Genomic DNA, 18,591 nt, shown 5'->3' with positions numbered 1-18,591 from the left:
CTACATCTTTTATGTCATTACCCATCATGAGAGGCATATATCTCGTGCAAGGTGCTTGCGCACCATAGGCGGTAGTTTCTACTATATACATAACTTGCTCTTGGTTGCAGATGTACATGTATTCCATTATAGGAGTGTGTTTGTGCACTTTTGTGTTGTTTAAGATGTTTTCAAATAATATCTATATATATAAAGCCCTCTTCTGCTGAACAGATTCAACTTAACAACAACTTGCTAATCTCCAGTCCCATCTTCCAGTAGGGAGAGTCTTTCAAGGATAGCAACCGTCTCTTCTTTGGCACTGTTCACAAAGTTAGTGGTTCATCAAATTTAAACAAAACAATCTTATGACGACTTTCTAGTTCAAACAGTCAAACACCAAGAGAAGTTTCGACAACGAGACATAATTATACACAGAGAATACATACATGATCAAGTCATAGACATTATCTAGAGGATTGCACCAGATAGAAATCTTGAAGGCAAAAACTCCAAAAATGACATATATTCCACATGAAGACTCTGTACTTGAACAGTACAAAAGAAACTTTTGTCCCTCAAACAAGAAACGGTTTGCAAGTAGCATACCATTAATACGATCAAGGCATGAGACAAATTGTATATCTTAATTCTTAAGCTTATTATATTTATTGGAGTAATGGAATTGAGCATGATTGATTTAGTAAACAATATAAAAATTATTATGCATCTTCTTACTCGAGTATTTTCTGGTATTAATTTAAGAAGTGAACTCTTTTGAAGCATTCTCAAAAGGTTATGATCAGTTCAACTCGATAATATTTCCCACCATAGTTATTGGAAGCTTACCTCCCAGGACTTAGAATCTTGTACTTTCCCAATTTGGTAAGATCCACCACTATTGATCCTGCTCGCCCAGCTGGAAGAATTCCTCCATCATAGATATATGCACAATGATCCCAAAGGTTCTCAAAATCTTTGATGTTTATGCTACTCGGTTGTCCGCTGAGGTTTGCACTAGTAATTTCAAGGGAACTTCTAGAACCACGGGCAACTGCCCTGATGAACTTATAGTCAGGCACTTGAACCCCTATGGTCTCTAATCCAGGGTTTAATGACTTCTCAAGGATGTTTGAGTCACCTGCAAAATATATGAATTCAGCCTCTAGCACAGAAGATTTATAAGAGAAAGATAAAAGCTTCTAAAACTACTGAACACGGGCCAGTATTTGCCTAGGTAAGTGGCTCTTCTTGGTCCTTATTCAAGTGTCTTACTTGAGAAGTTACATACAATTATTGTGTAAAAATGTCGTTGTACTAACTTGGGATATTTAACCTTAAGATTTGAACAGATCTTGAATAAGGATACCCATTCCTGCCATATTTGTTGGACATAACATACAATAAGCTACTAACATCGCCTTAAGACCACAATTACAGGTCTAGGAAGCAGGCAGTCTAGCAAGCCATGAGGTAGATGATCTGTTACAGCGTAACGTTGTATATCATAAACATCACCAACACAAATAGCCAGAGGACTTGTATGCTTACGTCCTTTGATCTCATAAATACTATTCACTACCTCTGCAGAATTAAATCAATGCACCATATAAAATTAAACCAGAGTTTCCATAAATACGACTTAGAGAAATAAACAACAAATTAAATTGTCTCCTTGATTGCTAGGTCAAATGAATGAACAACGAACAACAAGAATGTTTCTTTTTTCTGAAAGTTAAATCAACCTGGAGCCCCAATAAATTTTCCAATGAGAAGTATATTATCTTCTAACAACCTAGATTCAAAAGATTACTTTCTAATTCACAGAACTAATCAGCACATGCAAGTTTTGGCAGTAATCTTATTTCAATTTCCTTAGTAGTCTCAGCTACTAGCTCATTCAGAGGCAACTTTATGACACCCATTCGCTGGTCTTGCCCAATGTCGTTATGAAGACCTCCAAGATGGGAGATTGAGTCTCTTTGTCTTTTGTAATTAAAAGTTGATCCTAAATGGGATTTAGGTTCTTCTCAATAATTTTGGTATTAACCTTGAAAAGTGGACGAATGAATATAACCACATATTTATCAGATTTTCCTAACATTTCATGATTCTTTAAGCCATTAGCCTTTACTACAGTTTCTATATGCTTCCCTGTGGCTTAAGTTTCAAATCGCTAGTATCTATAGGCATGCCGCCCATTGGAACAATAATTTTGGTGGGGCCATTCTAGCATATCTATCACTGGTCACTAGTGTATTTACAGTGTCATCAATCATATCTGAAAGTCCAAGAAGAGCTGTTAAACTTCCACCAACAGCCCTCAAAGTATAATCAATTTTAGACTTTGGCTTAGAAAGTAAATCTACAATAACAACAGAGAAGCAAGGAATTTCCCAGCTAGTTGGAATATGACACAAATAACAGTAAGATTGAAGATATTTCAACTGAGTGGGTACAGAAGCAGCCATTGCAGCTTCAATACTTAAGACAATATTGAGATCACCACCCCATCAGAGGTCAATGTCCTTTTTCTGGATAACAGAAGGTGTCCCAGCTTGGCACACGTTGACCATTCCACTGGACACCTATAACTATCAATAGCATCTATGTTGTGTGGACTCTCCAAAATGTTATTTCACCCGTGTCGATACTACTTTTGGAGGATCCGACACACATCCAACGACATTTTCGGATAGTCCGAGACGCGTAAATGCCAAGTAACTCTGCCTACCAAGACTTAGACAGATAGGAAGAAATCACCTAGTGTTTGTTGTCTCTGATAAGATTTGAACTTTGGTTTCCAAGGTTTGCACCCACTTCATTGACCACTAGGCTGTGAGGTATCCTATCAGAGGTCAATATCGATAGTGCTTTGACCTTGTTTAAGGCTCTGAAAACATGAATACCTTCTATTTTAGGTGCAAAAGTTCCCAATGGTAATTTGTTGAACTTTAATGAAATAATTCCAGGAGGTCAATAATCTTCTAAAAAAAGGTTCAGCAAATCTCTTACAATAGCCTCTACTGCTTCGGCAATAAATGGCCACATTTGCTCGAATTGTTTGTTCATCAATTTGACCTGTTCATAAACTGGGAATGACATCCATTCAAGAAAGTTACAGCCACATATTTTCTTTAGATTATCCCTGTGGAGGGAGCCCATTAGTTTCATATCAGCTGCCTTACTGATTGGCTTGTAGTTCCTGTACCTCAAATCTGGCCAAGCTGTTATTAAACTGATTTCGAAGATTATCCCCATCAGTATGCGGAAATCAACCCCATTCTATTTCAACCCAATCCACTCTTTGTTCCCAAAATAATAACTAGGTATAAATACTGAAGCTTCTTGCTTCTCCAACACAGGTTCTCCACCAAATGGTGTTTCTTGGCATTCCTTTCCTCCACAATACTTTGAGGCTAAAAAAGAAAAGATATCTTACTTATTTCATTGTACAATGAAATGAATGAGGCTTGGACGGTTAAGAATTACTACCTACTGTTTGTTTTTTGTTTTTTATGAAGTTTACCTACTGTTTGTTTTTCTCCAACAAGAATGTTTGAAACGTCCTGTTCAGTCAATATGTTATTGCACTATCCTAGGAATGATATGGTTCTTAAGGTCTAATCTATTACTTCTTTCTTTGAGTTAGATTTTATCATTTCCAGGGAGACAGGTGGAAGGAGATACAGAATAGGAGAAATTATCTTTCTTCACATGGTGTGGAACAGGGAATGCAATCCTTAAAGAACAACTGCAGATCAAGAAAAATCGGCCGAAAACCAAGAATTCAAATGGATTGCAGGTGGTTAATGCTTGAGGAAGGAAGTTCGGATTTAAAGCATATGTAACATTTCTCAATTTTTTTAAAAGTTTCGAGACACGCTAAGTATAGAAATAAATTATTACCATTTTTATTATTTTTACCTTGCCTATATATATATATAACTGGATATACAATTATGAAAATATTATATATATATATATATATATATATATAACTGGATATACAATTATGAAAATATTAATAATTTTAATATTATTAATTATTAAAAGTGAGTATCATTAATTATTAGTTAAGTTAAAAAAAAGGCTAATGGAAAACAAAGGCTCTGAGCCTTAATAAAAACAGAATACCCACGTTCTGTCATTCACCCAAAAGGGACGAAAGGCTTTTGCCTTAAACAGAAAAAAAAACAGAACAGTTCGCTCAACAGAGGCTTCCTATTACGCAGGCAACAGAAATCCTAGGGTTCTTTACAAATCACTAATTCTCGAACTCAGGTATATAAAATTCCTGTTGTCAATTACTCTACAGTAGTAAGAATAGAATAGTTAATTCCCTTCTTCCTCTATATCAACAATAAATTTCATATTTAGGTGTAGTACTTTAAATTGATTATAATACACCGGTTGTTGTAGAATCGATTGTTTGACTGGTGTCAATTGGACTGGGGCCTACGTATTGGCTTGAGAAGTTTTGAGGTGAGTTGATATAACCCTTTATCAATTATGAAAATATTAATAATTTTAATATTATTAATTATTAAAAGTGAGTATCATTAATTATTAGTTAAGTTAAAAAAAAAGGCCTAAAAGCCCATAAAAGGGCTAATGGAAAACAAAGGCTCTAAGCCTTAATAAAAACAGAATACCCACGTTCTGTCATTCACCCAAAAGGGACGAAAGGCTTTTGCCTTAAACAAAAAAAAAACAGAACAGTTCGCTCAACAGAGGCTTCCTATCACGCAGGCAACAGAAATCCTAGGGTTCTTTACAAATCACTAATTCTCGAACTCAGGTATATAAAATTCCCGTTGTCAATTACTCTACAGTAGTAAGAATAGAATAGTTAATTCCATTCTTCCTCTATATCAACAATAAATTTCATATTTAGGTGTAGTACTTTAAATTGATTATAATACACCGGTTGTCGTAGAATCGATTGTTTGACTGGTGTCAATTGGACTTGGGCCTACGTATTGGCTTGAGAAGTTTTGAGGTGAGTTGATATAACCCTTTATTAAGGTGATTTAACTCACAAAAGCATGCACACAAGGTGTTTGATGAATATTAATAACGCTTGTGGTATTAATTGGACTAAGACATTAGTAATGACTTTATCTGTATACTAAGGCAAGTTGAATATTTCATAAGTGTGTTATTCTTTTTATTATTCTCAAGATCATTTAATAAAACCTGTAACATTACTTTGGTCATAGAAATTGGATTTCAAGTCAGATTTTGCATATGGCAAATAACTCAGAATAGCACTGTGACAAGAAGTGCGATGGTAGGGAACTTTAAGTCGTGTTGAATATTGATGCATACATGTCGGCTTCTTAATAAATTGAACAATTTTTGATATCTTTTAAAGGTTTTCAATATTTCGTACACTTCAAATACTTCTATTGTAATTTATATGTAATGGCTTACATTTAAGGATAACTCTATGAGTATGTATAAAAGATTTAGACTTGAAAAGTCACAGGAAGAAATTTTAGAAAGAAAAGATTATTGGGAGTATCCTTTATTCTGAGAAGGGGTCATCGTCCAGGCCTAAGGTCCTGACCAAGGCGTTGACTTCCTGAAACTACTTGTGCCAAAGTAGGGAGCACACGAGCCGAGGGTCTCGTTGCTGAGAATTTACTTAGCCACGCTAAGGTATGAGACATGAGTGCTGAGAACCATGAAGCGAGTGGCACCTCGTGGATTGGGCCTATTCGATCAGGTTGGGATCGAACCCGTGCCGATCACATGGTGACTGAGACAGAATTAAGTCAGGATAGTTGGAACTCCCAAAGTATAAAGTAAAGTATTTTTTTTTAAATAAAGAAAAAAGAAAAGAATTTCTTTTAGAATATTCATAAATTGCTATTATGCAATTATTTTAGAATTATTCTTATAAGCTTTATGTTTACATGCATTTAGAACCTTTGCTCGCAATGTATATGTTATTAAAGTTTCTCCCCCTGTTGTTGAAACTCACTGAGTACAGTGGATGGTACTGACGTTCACTTTTGGGAACCTACGTTGGTCTGCGGTACAACGTAGGAACCGGATTTGCAGGCGAGCAGGCTACGAGTTAGGACTTCCTTCCCTTCCAGTGATATTGGTGAGCTCCGCTTTTGTTCGTGGAGTATTCTTAGAGTCATTTTCATTTAGCTATTTCTTTATTTATTTAGAGAACTGGCCAGGAAATCTCATGTCCTGAGCAGTGCGTCAGTTTATCGGTAGATGCTTCATAGACATAGTCATTGGGTTGAGATTCATATGTTATTTTATAATAACTTAGCAATAATTCAGTAGTTACTATGAATAAAGTTTTGGAGTTGATTTATTTAAATATTTGAATTAATCAAGAGTATTTGGTTAGAGTATTGCTTTGTTGCATCTAAAGTGTGGAGCTATAATACATTGAATAAGCAGAGATGGTTCGCTCGATCAGGTTTAGTGATCGAGTGCCGGTCTCGGCTTGTTTAGAAAATGGGTCGTAACACGTGTGGTGTATTATAACTTATGTAAATCGTTGGTGTTGGGTTTCAGGTTAATCAGAATGAGTTTGGAAGAACAGTCTCAGTTGAAAGCTTAATATTCGAAATGTTTGACCAAGATTTGACTTGTGTGTATTTGATCTCAGATTGGAATTTTTATGGTTTGGTTAGTTATAGAAAAGATTTAGGCTTGAATTGGCAAAGTTGATATTTTGGCGATTTCCGGTTGATAGGCGATATTTTGATATAGGGGTCAAAAATGGAATTTTGAGAGTTGCAGTAGCTTCGTTGTGTCATTTGGGATGTGTGCGCAAAATTTCAGGTCATTCAGACGAGATTTGAAAGAATTTTTTATTGAAAGCATAATTTAAGAGTTCTTGGAGTTCTTAGGCTTGAATCCTATGTTAAATTGGTGATTTGATGTGGTTGTGAGCATTTCGAAGTTTTGAAAAAGTTTGAACGATGTCATGGGATGTGTTGGTACAATTGGTTTGAAGTTCCGGGGGGTCCGGGATGTTTTAGGCCTAAAATCATAGCTGTAGCAGGTCCAGAAGGGTTGCAGGCCTCGGAGCCCACCAGCGCGGTCCACACAAAATGAAGTGCGTCCGCGGTTGGTGCTATGCGGACCGCACAAAATGCAGTGCGGCCGCGGTGGAGAACATTTCACTGGTCCTACTTCAGAAGCTCATATCTTTTGATCTACAAGTAATTTTGATATGATTCAAAAACGAAGTTGTAGCCCTTCGTGTCTAGTTTCAAGAAAATCTGTAGCGAAAGTTATGGCCAAAATACTAAATCCTATCACTGCAGATAAAAACCTGTGCAGCCACAATCATTTTTTGCGGACCACACTGGCTTTGTGTGGACCGCAGTCGTTTTAGTGCAGTCCGCAGAGGTGGAAATCCGTGGGGTACTCTATAAATACGAGGTTTTGGGTTTTATTTAATATTTTGACCTAGAGAGCTCGGAAATTTGGCGATTGTTCGAAGGTTTTTCAAGAAATTCATCGAGATAAGTGATTCTAACTCATATTTGGCTAGAGTACCTGAATCTATCATTGAATTTATCATTTAATTCGTGACTTGGGATGGAATTTGGGAAGAAAATTTGTGGAATCTTCCAAAAATATAAAATGATGATTTGAAGGACCAAATGGTACCGGAATTGGATAATTTTGGTATGGTTAGACTCGTGAGGGTATGAGGATACGGAAAATGTAAATTTTACCCAATTTCGAGATGTGGGCCCGAGTTTTGGTAATTTCGGGAATTATGTCATCTTTTGATTGTTTTTGCTTGGGCTTTGTCCCCTTAGTATACTTTGACGTCCACGTTCTGATTTTGGATAGATTCGACGTCCGTGGAGGCCGATTTGAGGGGAAAAGGCATCACGGGCTAGACATTTAGCCGGTTCGAGGTGAGTAATGATTGTAAATGATGTTCTGAGGGTTTGGAACCCCGGATTGCACATAGTTATGCTATATTGAGGTGAGGCACACGCTTAATGACGAGCGTGGGGTCGTGTACTATTGGGGATTGTGACTTGGTCCGTCCTGATTGATGATTTTACCGCGTATTTGATTGAAAACTATTTGCTATCATCAATATTTGGGCTGAAAGCTACATTTGGGCCTAGTGCCAGCTATTTGAACACTTCGGGGATTTTTGTTGATATTTCCTCACTATTTTAACTTTATACTTGAACTCAGTCATGTTATTTTCCACTATTTTCAAAACTCAGCCATGTTTACTCTGCTTTAACACTTGAAATGATATTTTAAATAATATTTGGGGCTGAGCATTATGTTTTACTATTGCCCAAGTAGCTTATGTAATTTTTGATTGAGTAAGGCTGAGGGCCTGTATTGTGAGGATACTTTTTGGTCGGGCTGCATGCCATAGCAGTGATATACTGATTATGATAATGAGGCCAAGGGCCTGAGATTGTGCGCCACGAGGTGGCTTGATATTGATATGAGGCCGAGAGCCTGTTTATGATGTCACGAGGTGACTTGATATTGTGCTTGGGCCGTAAGGGGCCCCTCCCGGAGTCTGTACACCCCTAGTGAGTGCGGGTACCCACTGTGATGTGAGATATAGCCCGAGGAGCTGATATTATTCTATATGATTGCCCGAGGGGCTGGTATTATTCTATGTGATCGCTCGAGGGGCTGGTACCGTTCTCTGTGATTGCCCGAGGGGCTGGTATTGTTCTGAGATATGGCCCGAGGGGCGGAGTTGTAGTTTCATGTTGTTGCCTGAGGGGCGAACCTTTATGTGTTTATCTTTCATATTTACCTGTCATTTACCTGTTAAACTATGGTATTTGTTCCCGAGGGGCGGATTTTTGTGCTTATCTACACTAACTATTTTGCATTCATTTGCGTAACTATTGAAAAAGTCATTTTCAAAAAATTTTAAACTGAGCTAAGATGTTTAAGAGACTTTTACAGCTTCACTGCTTTCTTACTAGTTTTTGAACTGCTTTTATACAACATCTCGATATGGTTTACATGATTTCTTACCATTCAGGCTTTAGTTATGATTAATACTCACTGAGTTGGAGTACTCACTTTACTCCCTGCACCTTGTGTGCAGATTCAGGTATTTATACACCCGGTAGTGGGTTTTGGTTGATCAGAGGCAGAGTCATCGGAGTATAGCAAGGTAGCTGCCGGCGTTCGCAGCACTGCTTTTCTCTCTCTTCATTTCATTAGTCTATATTTGTACACTTCAGACTTTTAGTTGTATTTATACCCTAGTATATGCTCGTGACTTGTGACACCCCGGTTAGGGTTGTGTCGGGTTGTATTTTCTCCATTTATTATCATTAAATCATGTTTAGACTGCTTTTATACTGTTTAACTGTTTTAAAAAGTTAATTGGGTTTAATTGGCTGGCCTTGTCTTCACGAGAGGCGCCATCACAACCGCGTTCGGGGTTAGGATCGTGACAAGTTGGTATTAGAGCCTAGGTTACATAGGTCTCACGAGTCATGAGCATATTTAGTAGAGTCTTGTGGATCAGTACGGAGACGTCTGTATTTATCCTCGAGAGGCTGTAGAACCTTTAGGAAAACTTCATATTCTTGAATTCTAATCGTGCGTCCTTTGATTCAGCTTGAAATGTAACTCTTTAAATTCCTTCCACGCTTTCATGTGCGCGCATGAGCGCTCAATATAAGCTGTGCATCGATGGCTTGTGATTCCCCGATCGAGGGGTGAAATGTGATCTATGTGAGTTGATATTGGGCCAGTTTGGAGGACTTGAGGCCAGATCTTTGCCTATAGCTTGAGCACCGAGGTGATGATTGTGTGAGAAAGTGTGTTCGCACTAGTATGTTCGGTAGTGTCCCTATTAGTAGAAGTGACTACTGCATGGCTATGTGATGAGTATGTTGTGACTGTGAGATGTATTCTTATGAATTGGAAGCAACAAGGAGGGTCTGCTGGAGGACAGAAGGACTATTAGGTGCTTGATTTTCATCTTGATTTGAGGTATAGCCCTGAGTTATGGGTGTGCGAAAAGTCTTTTCATATGTCCTAGTTGGGAGTGAAGTAAATTTCATGTTGCAGTATGAGTTCAGACTCAGGAAGGCTAAGTGACTGCGTAATATTTGTGACGGTAGAAGGTATACAGAAATGTTAGTTGAAGTCAAGGTAGGTGGGTTATCTTCTGCGAAGTGTTCCGAGGTTGTGTGATCCTTATGTGTCTTTTAGAAGGTCTCATTTACAATTGAAATATAAGTGTTGAAATTTGAATTTTGAGTCGCTTAAGAGAGTGGGCTTGACTTTTGCAAGGATGAATGCGAGATTTGCAGAAGATTCAAGGTACCAGATGGTCTGTGTTTCATGAGCTTATGAAGGTTTGAGTTTAATCTCACTATGGTATTGTGGCAACAATAGAGTATATGCGTTATGAGTTAATTGTGTGTGTGTTTTGGTCTACGGCTCCGAGCCAAGTGGGGGAGTCTGCTATTGATTAAGCGATTGCACGGTTATGTGCTATATTGGTTCTGGTTTCAGACGTTCGGGTGAATCAGTTATGGCCTACAAAGGTTGAGACCGATGATGGCTCGGGTAAAGAAATTTTTTGATGAAGATTATATTATGCTTCATAGGTGTGCGAGAATCACAGGATGTCTTGAGTTGTTATTGGCAGGAATGCTCGGTGCATAGAGCAGGAAGTTGCTTGGTTGTATTGGGATGAGGTTACATTCTGCGGTGTCAGAGTGCCAATGAGGCACGGGTTGTTCCATTCATTTGATCAAACTAATTACAGTTTGAATAGAGTGAATGACTCTCGAGAATGGTTCTAATGTGTTCAAGATTCTACATGTAACAATTGGGTATTTTAAAGTTGTATACATGGTTAGGAACTGAGTTTTCATTTGGAAGATGTCAAGACTTGTAGTACTTTCTACATTAACTATAGGATTCTATATATCAGTATTAGGAAGGTAATGGTTCTATATTCGCATGAAGTCCCTTCGGGGTAGGTATTTTGAGCATGGTGCTTTTGGAAACATTTAAGAGAGTACTCAGCGGCTTATGAGCTTTAGACAGTGTGGTTTTATGCTTGGGTATTGTGTGGTAAGTCTGGGTTGAGGAATTGTGGTGCTACAACAAGAGGGGATATCAAGTTGAAGGTAAATCAGAAGGAAACTCGGATAGATGAGATAGCTGGGTAGTAGGCTGGATCAGTATGGTAAGGATATGAATAATTCCTTGGGTGTGTACGGGGTAATGAATTCCTATAGGTATTTCGCGGTAATGCTCTTAGGTTTTGATGGCTTGCGTAGATTGGTCGAGTTAGAAGGATTCAGTCCTCGCAGGTCTGGTTTGTGCAAGGGGAACTCAGAGAGTTCTTGATGGTTTCTACCTCGGTTGGAGATGTAAATTTTCTATGGGCATGATGAGCATGGGATGCATAGTGATTTCCTTCTAGATGGGATCAATGGAAAGTTCTTGACTAGTGGAGTACGTAGATGTTTGTGGCTCGGAAGAGAGATGAAGTTCTCATGTTATCCTAGGATAGTATGGTATATGCTGTATGTTGTGGAGGATTGAGATTTGCGTGTGTAAGGTTACAATTCAGTTTTGAACGGAAAGTCATAAAATTCTTAGGCAACAAGGGCAGTTTCAGATGATTAGAGAAATGAGCTTCGGATGATTATGAGGATGATCTCCAGATGATTAAGGAAATGGTATTGCTAAATGGGAGTGATTTGACGAGGGTATATGTTTCAGAAAAGGCAATGTGATTAAGTTGATGGTACTTCGGTAGAATTACGGCGCTTTCTTGTTAGATCGACTACTGATATTCAAGTTTGCTTGGTGACACAGGGGAATTTTAGAGTATCTTTCATAGAATGATTGGGTATTTGAGGTGCGGTATGTACAGACGGCGAAATTGGGATCAAGTATGTTGATTCATGTGCCATATGGATTTGGAGACATGGAAGTTCTCACATTCAGGCTATGTTGTGGTTGTGAGTCGTGTGTATCGGCACTGTTTAGTGACTATCGGGGTTTGGAGACCCGAGCAGATATTTTGTGCTTGGCATGTTAGATTTTGGATGGGATATTGGGTTCAGACTGGTTGTCTCCGTGTTGTGTCATTCTGGACTATTGCGCTAAGGCGTCACTGTTGGCTATGCTGAAAATGCCACAGATTGAGTGGCGAGTTCTGTAGGATTATGCCCTTGTGGAGTGGTTTTATATTTCGAAGACCCAACAGATGGCTGGGAAGGATTGTCTTTCTTATTTGGGCTTTCGTGATGGATGTCAATGTAGAGGCTTCTACCATTGATTCAGTTCCGGTGGTGAGGGACTTTTCGGATGCGTTTCTTGTGGTCGGGCATGTCGCCGGGCAGGGTTGTTGATTTCTGTATTGATTTGATACCGGGCACCATATCGTATGGCACCGACATAGTTAAAGGGGTAGAAGGAGCAGCTTCACCTTGATAAGGAGTTCGTTGGCAGGACAATGTGGATGCGTGTTCTAACTTGAGTTGGCTTGGTTGGCTCCGAATTGTATTATTAAGAGAGGTGTTGTTTCGTCGGTTATTGAGCTTATTAGTAATTCGGGTAGGCCTATGAGTTACCTTTCTGTGCTGCGAGGCATTAGGATTTGTTGGTTATCAGCACATGTGGTGCGATGTTATTGGGTCTCTCAGCAGGATTCGAGCGGGAGGAGTATTGGATATTGCTTGGCGGATGGCGCATCTGTTATGCCCTTTCAGGTTGTGCGGTGTTATGTACTTTCTTTACCGTGGTTATGATGATTTACTTTGATTCTATACATCAATTGCGCTGGTCGTCAATTTCGAGCAGAGTGACTTGAGGTGTTCCATGTGGAACAGTGTTTGGATAAGGTCACGCATTGCAGCGAATATATGTGGAGGTATGACCTTGCAGGTTAGATTCATGTGTTCTGTTCCTATAATGTCAGACGGGTTCTTAGCTTTGTGTTGTGGTGGTACTGGTGAGCTTGAGGTACAACTCTTTCATTTGAGTCATTTTCATGATTTGAGTATGTTCAGACCGTTGCTTATTGGTGCACGTATTATGCAAGTTGTGGCTTAGGCCTATATTGATGTGTCATGTCACCAGAGTGGTGTGTTGGATTAGAGGAGATCGTTGGGATCATTAATGAATACAAACAAATTCGATTTCAGCATGTTGAAAGGATAATATCGAGGTTCGGCTTGGAAATTTGCTATGGCATTTGCCAAAGGAGAAGTGGCTTCATGAATGATTGATCTGATAAATGGTTATGGTCTATTGCGTGTTTCATTTATCGTTGGCAGTATATAAAAGTGTTGGAATTAGACTTTAGTTGATAAGAGGTTTTCTACTGGTATTCGGTTGTTGTGGGCAGCTGCTGTGAATAGAAGTTATCACTACGAGCGTTTGAGTTACGTGGTTTATCATGTAATTGCACCTGAGGTTGCAGGTATGGGTTATTACAGCTGGTTCGGGCTTATTCTGAATATAGATGTGAAATTCTGATCTTGTGGATGATTTCAGAGGTGGAAATGGGGTTCTAAGGTTTATGGGCTAGGTTGGATTGTGAAATTTTAGTTGCATTATGTTATCGGACCTATATGAGATAGGGTGACGTGGGATCACCCCCGGGTATATGCATAGTAAAGTTATTCAGCAATTTGTTGGCTTCTGGAACAACTCTGGGCACATTTGAGGACGAACGTTTGTTTAAGTTGGGGAGGATGTGACGACCGGGCCAGTCGTCTCATGAGTTACCGCTCCGTTTCACCCATTTTAGCTCATGACTTGCCCCGTGTGGTGTATTATGACTTATGCAAATTGTTGGTGTTGGGTTTCAGGTTAATCAGAATGAATTTGGAAGAACAGTCTCAATTGAAAGCTTAATATTCGAAAGATTTGACCAAGATTTGACTTGTGTGTATTTGATCTCAGATTGGAATTTTTATTGTTTGGTTAGCTCTGTTAGGTGATTTGTGGCTTAGGAGCACGATCGGAATGGGTTTTGGAGTTGTAGAGAAGATTTAGGCTTGAATTGGCGAAGTTGATATTTTGGCGGTTTCCGGTTGATAGGTGAGATTTTGATATAGGGGTCAGAATAGAATTCCGAGAGTTGCAGTAGCTTCGTTGTGTCATTTGGGATGTGTGTGCAAAATTTTAGGTCATTCGGACGAGATTTGGTAGACTTTTTAATTGAAAGCATAATTTAAGAGTTCTTGGAGTTCTTAGGCTTGAATCCTATGTTAAATTGGTGATTTGATGTGGTTGTGAGCGTTCCGAAGTTTTGAACAAGTTTGAACGATGTCATGGGATGTGTTGGTACAATTGGTTTGAAGTTTCGGGGATTCCGGGATGTTTTAGGCCTAAAATTATAGCTGTAGCAGGTCCAGAAGGGTTGCAGGCCTCGTAACCCACCAGTGCGGTCCGCACAAAATGAAGTGCGTCCGCAGTAGGTGCTGTGCGGACCACACAAAATGCAGTGCGACCGCGGTGGGGAACATTTCACTGGTCCTTTTTAGGAAGCTCATATCTTTTGATCTACAAGGAATTTTAAGATGATTCAAAAGCGAAAGTTATAGCCCTTTGTGTCTAGTTTCCAGAAAGGTAAAGATATCGTAATTAGGACATTTGTAGCGAAAGTTATGACCAAAGAACTAAAGCCTGTCACTGAAGATAAAAACCTGTGCGGCTGCAGTCGTTTTTGTGCGGACCGCACTGGTTTTGTGCGAACCGCGGTCATTTTTGTGCGGTCCGTAGAGGTGGAAATCCATAGGGTACTCTATAAATACGAGGTTTTGGGTTTTATTTAATATTTTGACCTAGAGAGCTCAGATTTTGGCGATTTTTCGAAGGTTTTTCAAGAAATTCATCGGGGTAAGTGATTCTAACTCAGATTTGGCTAGAGTACCTAAATCTATCATTGAATTCATCATTTAATTCGTGACTTGGGATGGAATTTGGGAAAACTTTTTATGGAATCTTTCAAAAATATAAAATGATGATTTGAAGGACCAAATTGTACCAGAATTGGATAATTTTGGTATGGTTAGACTCGTGAGGGTTTGAGGATTCTGAAAATGTAAATTTTACCCGATTTCAAGACGTGGGCCCGGGGCTCGGGTTTTGGTATTTTCGGGAATTATGTCATCTTTTGATTGTTTTCGCTTGGGCTTTGTCTTCTTAGCATATTTTGACGTCCACGTTCTGATTTTGGATAGATTCGACGCGCGTGGAGGCCGATTTGAGGGGAAAAGACATCACGGGCTAGAGATTTAGCTGGTTCGAGGTGAGTAATGATTGTAAATGATGTTATGAGGGTTTGAAACCCCAAATTGCACATCGTTGTGCTATATTGAGGTGAGACACATGCTTGATGACGAGCGTGGGGTCATGCACTATTGAGGATTGTGATTTGGTCCGTCCCGATTGATGATTTTATAGTGTATTTGATTGAAAACTATTTGCTATCATCATTATTTGGGTTGAAAGCCATATTTGGGCCTAGTGTTGGCTATTTGAACCCTTTGGGGATTTTCGTTGATATTTCCTCACTGGTTTGACTTTATACTTGAACTCAGTCATGTTATTTTTCACTATTTTCAAAACTCAGCCATGTTTACTCTGCTTTAACACTTGAAATGATATTTTAAATAATATTTTGGGCTGAGCATTATGTTTTACTATTGCCCGAGTGGCTTATGTGATTTTTGACTGAGTAAGGTCGAGGGCCTGTATTGTGAGGATACTTTTGGGTCGAGATGCACACCGTAGCAGTGATATACTGATTATGATAATGAGGCCAAGGGCATGAGATTGTGCACCACGAGGTGGCTTGATATTGATATGAGGCCGATAGCCTGTTTATGATGCCACGAGGTGGCTTGATATTGCGCTTGGGCCGTAAGGGCCCCAGAGTCTTTACACCCCCAGTGAGTGCAGGTACCCATTATGATGTGAGATATAGCCCGATGGGCTGATATTATTCTATGTGATTGCCCGAGGGGCTGGTATTATTCTATGTGATAGCTCGAGGGGCTGGTACCATTCTATGTGATTGCCCGAGGGGCTGGTATTGTTCTGAGATATGGCCCGAGGGGCAGAGTTGTTGTTTCATGTTGTTGCCCGAGGGGCGAACCTTTATGTGTTTATCTTTCATATTTATCTGTCATTTACCCGTTAAACTATGGTATTTGTTCCCAAGGGGCGGATTTCTGTGCTTATCTGCACTAACAGTTTTGCATTCATTTGCGTAACTGTTGAAAAAGTCATTTTCAAAGAAGTTTAAATTGAGCTAAGATGTTTAAGAGATTTTTACAGCTTCACTACTTTCTTACTGGTTTTTGAAATGCTTCTATACAATATCTCGATATGCTTTACGTGATTTCTTACCATTTAGACTTTAGTTATGATTATTACTCACTGAGTTAGAGTACTCACTTTACTCCCTGCACCTTGTGTGATTCAGGTATTTATACACCCGGTAGTGGGTTTGGTTGATCGGAGGCAGAGTTATCGGAGTTTAGCAAGGTAGCTGCCGGCGTTCGCAGCACTACTTTTCTTTCTCTTCATTTCATTAGTCTATATTTGTACACTTCAAACTTTCAGTTGTATTTATACACTAGTAGATGCTCGTGACTTGTGATACCCCGGTTAGGGCTGTGTTGGGTTGTAGTTCCACCACTTATTGTCATTAAATCATGTTTAGACCGCTTTTATACTGTTTAACTGTTTTAAAAAGTGAATTAGGTTTAATTGGCTGGCCTTGTCTTCACGAGAGGCGCCATCACGATCGGGTTCGGGGTTAGGATCGTGACAAATATCATTCCTTTTATCACTATCTAGTTCCCACTTCAGGCACACAGTGCTCTTTTCACAAGCCAAAGTCCCCAAGTACCTAAACAAAGGACACTGATTCTTGTCAAAAAAGAATAAGTCCTCATTAAGTTGACACCCTATGCTCAATTTAGGTTATCATTGGTTGTGAGAGTTTAAATACCACTGTGAAGAAACCTCCAAAAGATTTTCCTCGAAGCTTCACCTTATTTTTGGGTAGTAACAAATATGCTAACCCAACAAAGGCAAATCTCAAATAAGATAGAGTTGACTAATTATGCCTTACTAGTATACCAAAACATCATGTTTGCCTATCTCAAAATCTTTCCTGTAAGTTTCTCAACTAATTTCTATTTGCTAGTATCTAAGAAAAAACAAATTTTCTCAACTAATTTCTGATATTTTTACTCCATTAAAATGTCAGAATATAGAACTACATTGAATCGAAAGGCAAAAATATCAACAAGAAAATTTAGAATACTTTGCAACAGAATTTTGGTGTTTTATTGTCCAAGCCTAGTTATTAATTCAAGCCTATGCTTTCCTCTCCATTCTATTTCCTTTATCCAATACAAAATAGACCAAAACCCAAGAGTACTAACAGTGTATTAGTACAAAGTATGCTCAAAATATTACATAACTATATAGTATCTAACTAATTTCTGATATTTTTACTCCATTAAAATGTCAGAATATAGAACTACATTGAATCGAAAGGCAAAAATATCAACAAGAAAATTTAGAATACTTTGCAACAGAATTTTGGTGTTTTATTGTCCAAGCCTAGTTATTAATTCAAGCCTACGCTTTCCTCTCCATTCTATTTCCTTTATCCAATACAAAATAGACCAAAACCCAAGAGTACTAACAATGTATTAGTACAAAGTATACTCAAAATATTACATAACTATATATTTCTATGACAGTTCATTTCTCTAGTGTGTGTGGGTAACTTGTCATTAAAGAGGAAAGATCAAATTAGAGGCATACCAAGCATCACAAGCAAAACCATATAATGTATCAGTGGGCACATCTAAAATTTTCCCAGCTTTGATAGCTTCAATTGCCTCTTCGGCATAATCTTCTGTTGCAGGACTCACAAAAACTACCTTAGTCTCCACATTGCCATCACTTTTCTCCAAACTCCAAGCTATTTTCTTCATACTAAAACCCCTCCTACTTCTTGTCCACAAGTTCAAAAATCCAATATTTTCCACCCCTTTAGAAAAAAAACAAAAGGTTTAATCTTTGTTATGTCTAAGCAAAATTGGAAACAAAATTTATAATTATAAGAAGAAAAGGGGAAGAAGACTAACGATGAGTGTTAATATCAAAGAGCACCTCGAGAAGGGTGAAATAGAGAGGTGAAGTAAGGGAGAGTTTGGGCTATTTTTGTAGGTGTGGTGGCGTTCATCAGTCTTCTCTCCCCTGCAACTTTGCTCTGTTTATGTTCTCTGCAGCGTTTTATCTCAAGAAAATACATGCCCCATTTGATTGGAGGCCTAAGTCTGAAATTCAGCCGCCAATTGACTTAAGGCTACCGGGTACTCTTTTTTTCATTTTTGTTTTTGTTTTTATTTTTTTGAGTACTCTATTTATTTCCTTTTTCTTTTCTTTCTGCTTAACTAAAAATCAAATGGGAATTTGAATGTTTAAAACTGTTACAAATTTTACATACTAGTAGTAGTACCCGCGTGATGCGCAGTTGATATTAAAAGAAATTATCATAATAAATTTTATACTCAAAGTAACAATATGTAAAATTATCACTATTGAGTT

General features: G+C 38.6%; 1 protein-coding gene and 1 pseudogene across 1 annotated transcript; both read right to left on the bottom strand.

The window, feature by feature from the left end:
- Positions 1-234: 234 nt before the first annotated feature.
- Positions 235-18,295, bottom strand: LOC107769886 (uncharacterized). Its single transcript, XM_075256428.1, has 5 exons — positions 18,154-18,295; positions 17,803-18,031; positions 1,396-1,571; positions 829-1,120; positions 235-301 (listed from the first exon to the last, which is right to left on the bottom strand). The coding sequence occupies exons 1-5, from the start codon at positions 18,293-18,295 to the stop codon at positions 235-237; spliced, it is 906 nt and encodes a 301-aa protein (XP_075112529.1).
- Positions 1,809-3,240, bottom strand: LOC107769878 (calcium-dependent lipid-binding protein-like; annotated as a pseudogene).
- Positions 18,296-18,591: the final 296 nt, after the last annotated feature.

The sequence above is a fragment of the Nicotiana tabacum genome, chromosome 6 (assembly GCF_000715075.1).
Source record: "Nicotiana tabacum cultivar K326 chromosome 6, ASM71507v2, whole genome shotgun sequence".
Lineage (NCBI taxonomy): Eukaryota > Viridiplantae > Streptophyta > Magnoliopsida > Solanales > Solanaceae > Nicotiana > Nicotiana tabacum.
This window is presented reverse-complemented; position numbering and strand designations above follow the sequence as displayed.

Bases quoted from the DNA above. Each gene is read 5' to 3' on its own strand.
- LOC107769886 (XM_075256428.1), bottom strand. From the start codon at position 18,295: ATGTATTTTCTTGAGATAAAACGCTGCAGAGAACATAAACAGAGCAAA. The intron at 1,572-17,802 runs GTATGCCTCTAA...GCATTGATTTAA, and splicing joins GGTTTTGCTTGTGATGCTTG to TTCTGCAGAGGTAGTGAATA. The intron at 302-828 runs GTAAGCTTCCAA...CTTTGTGAACAG, and splicing joins AAGATTCTAAGTCCTGGGAG to TGCCAAAGAAGAGACGGTTG.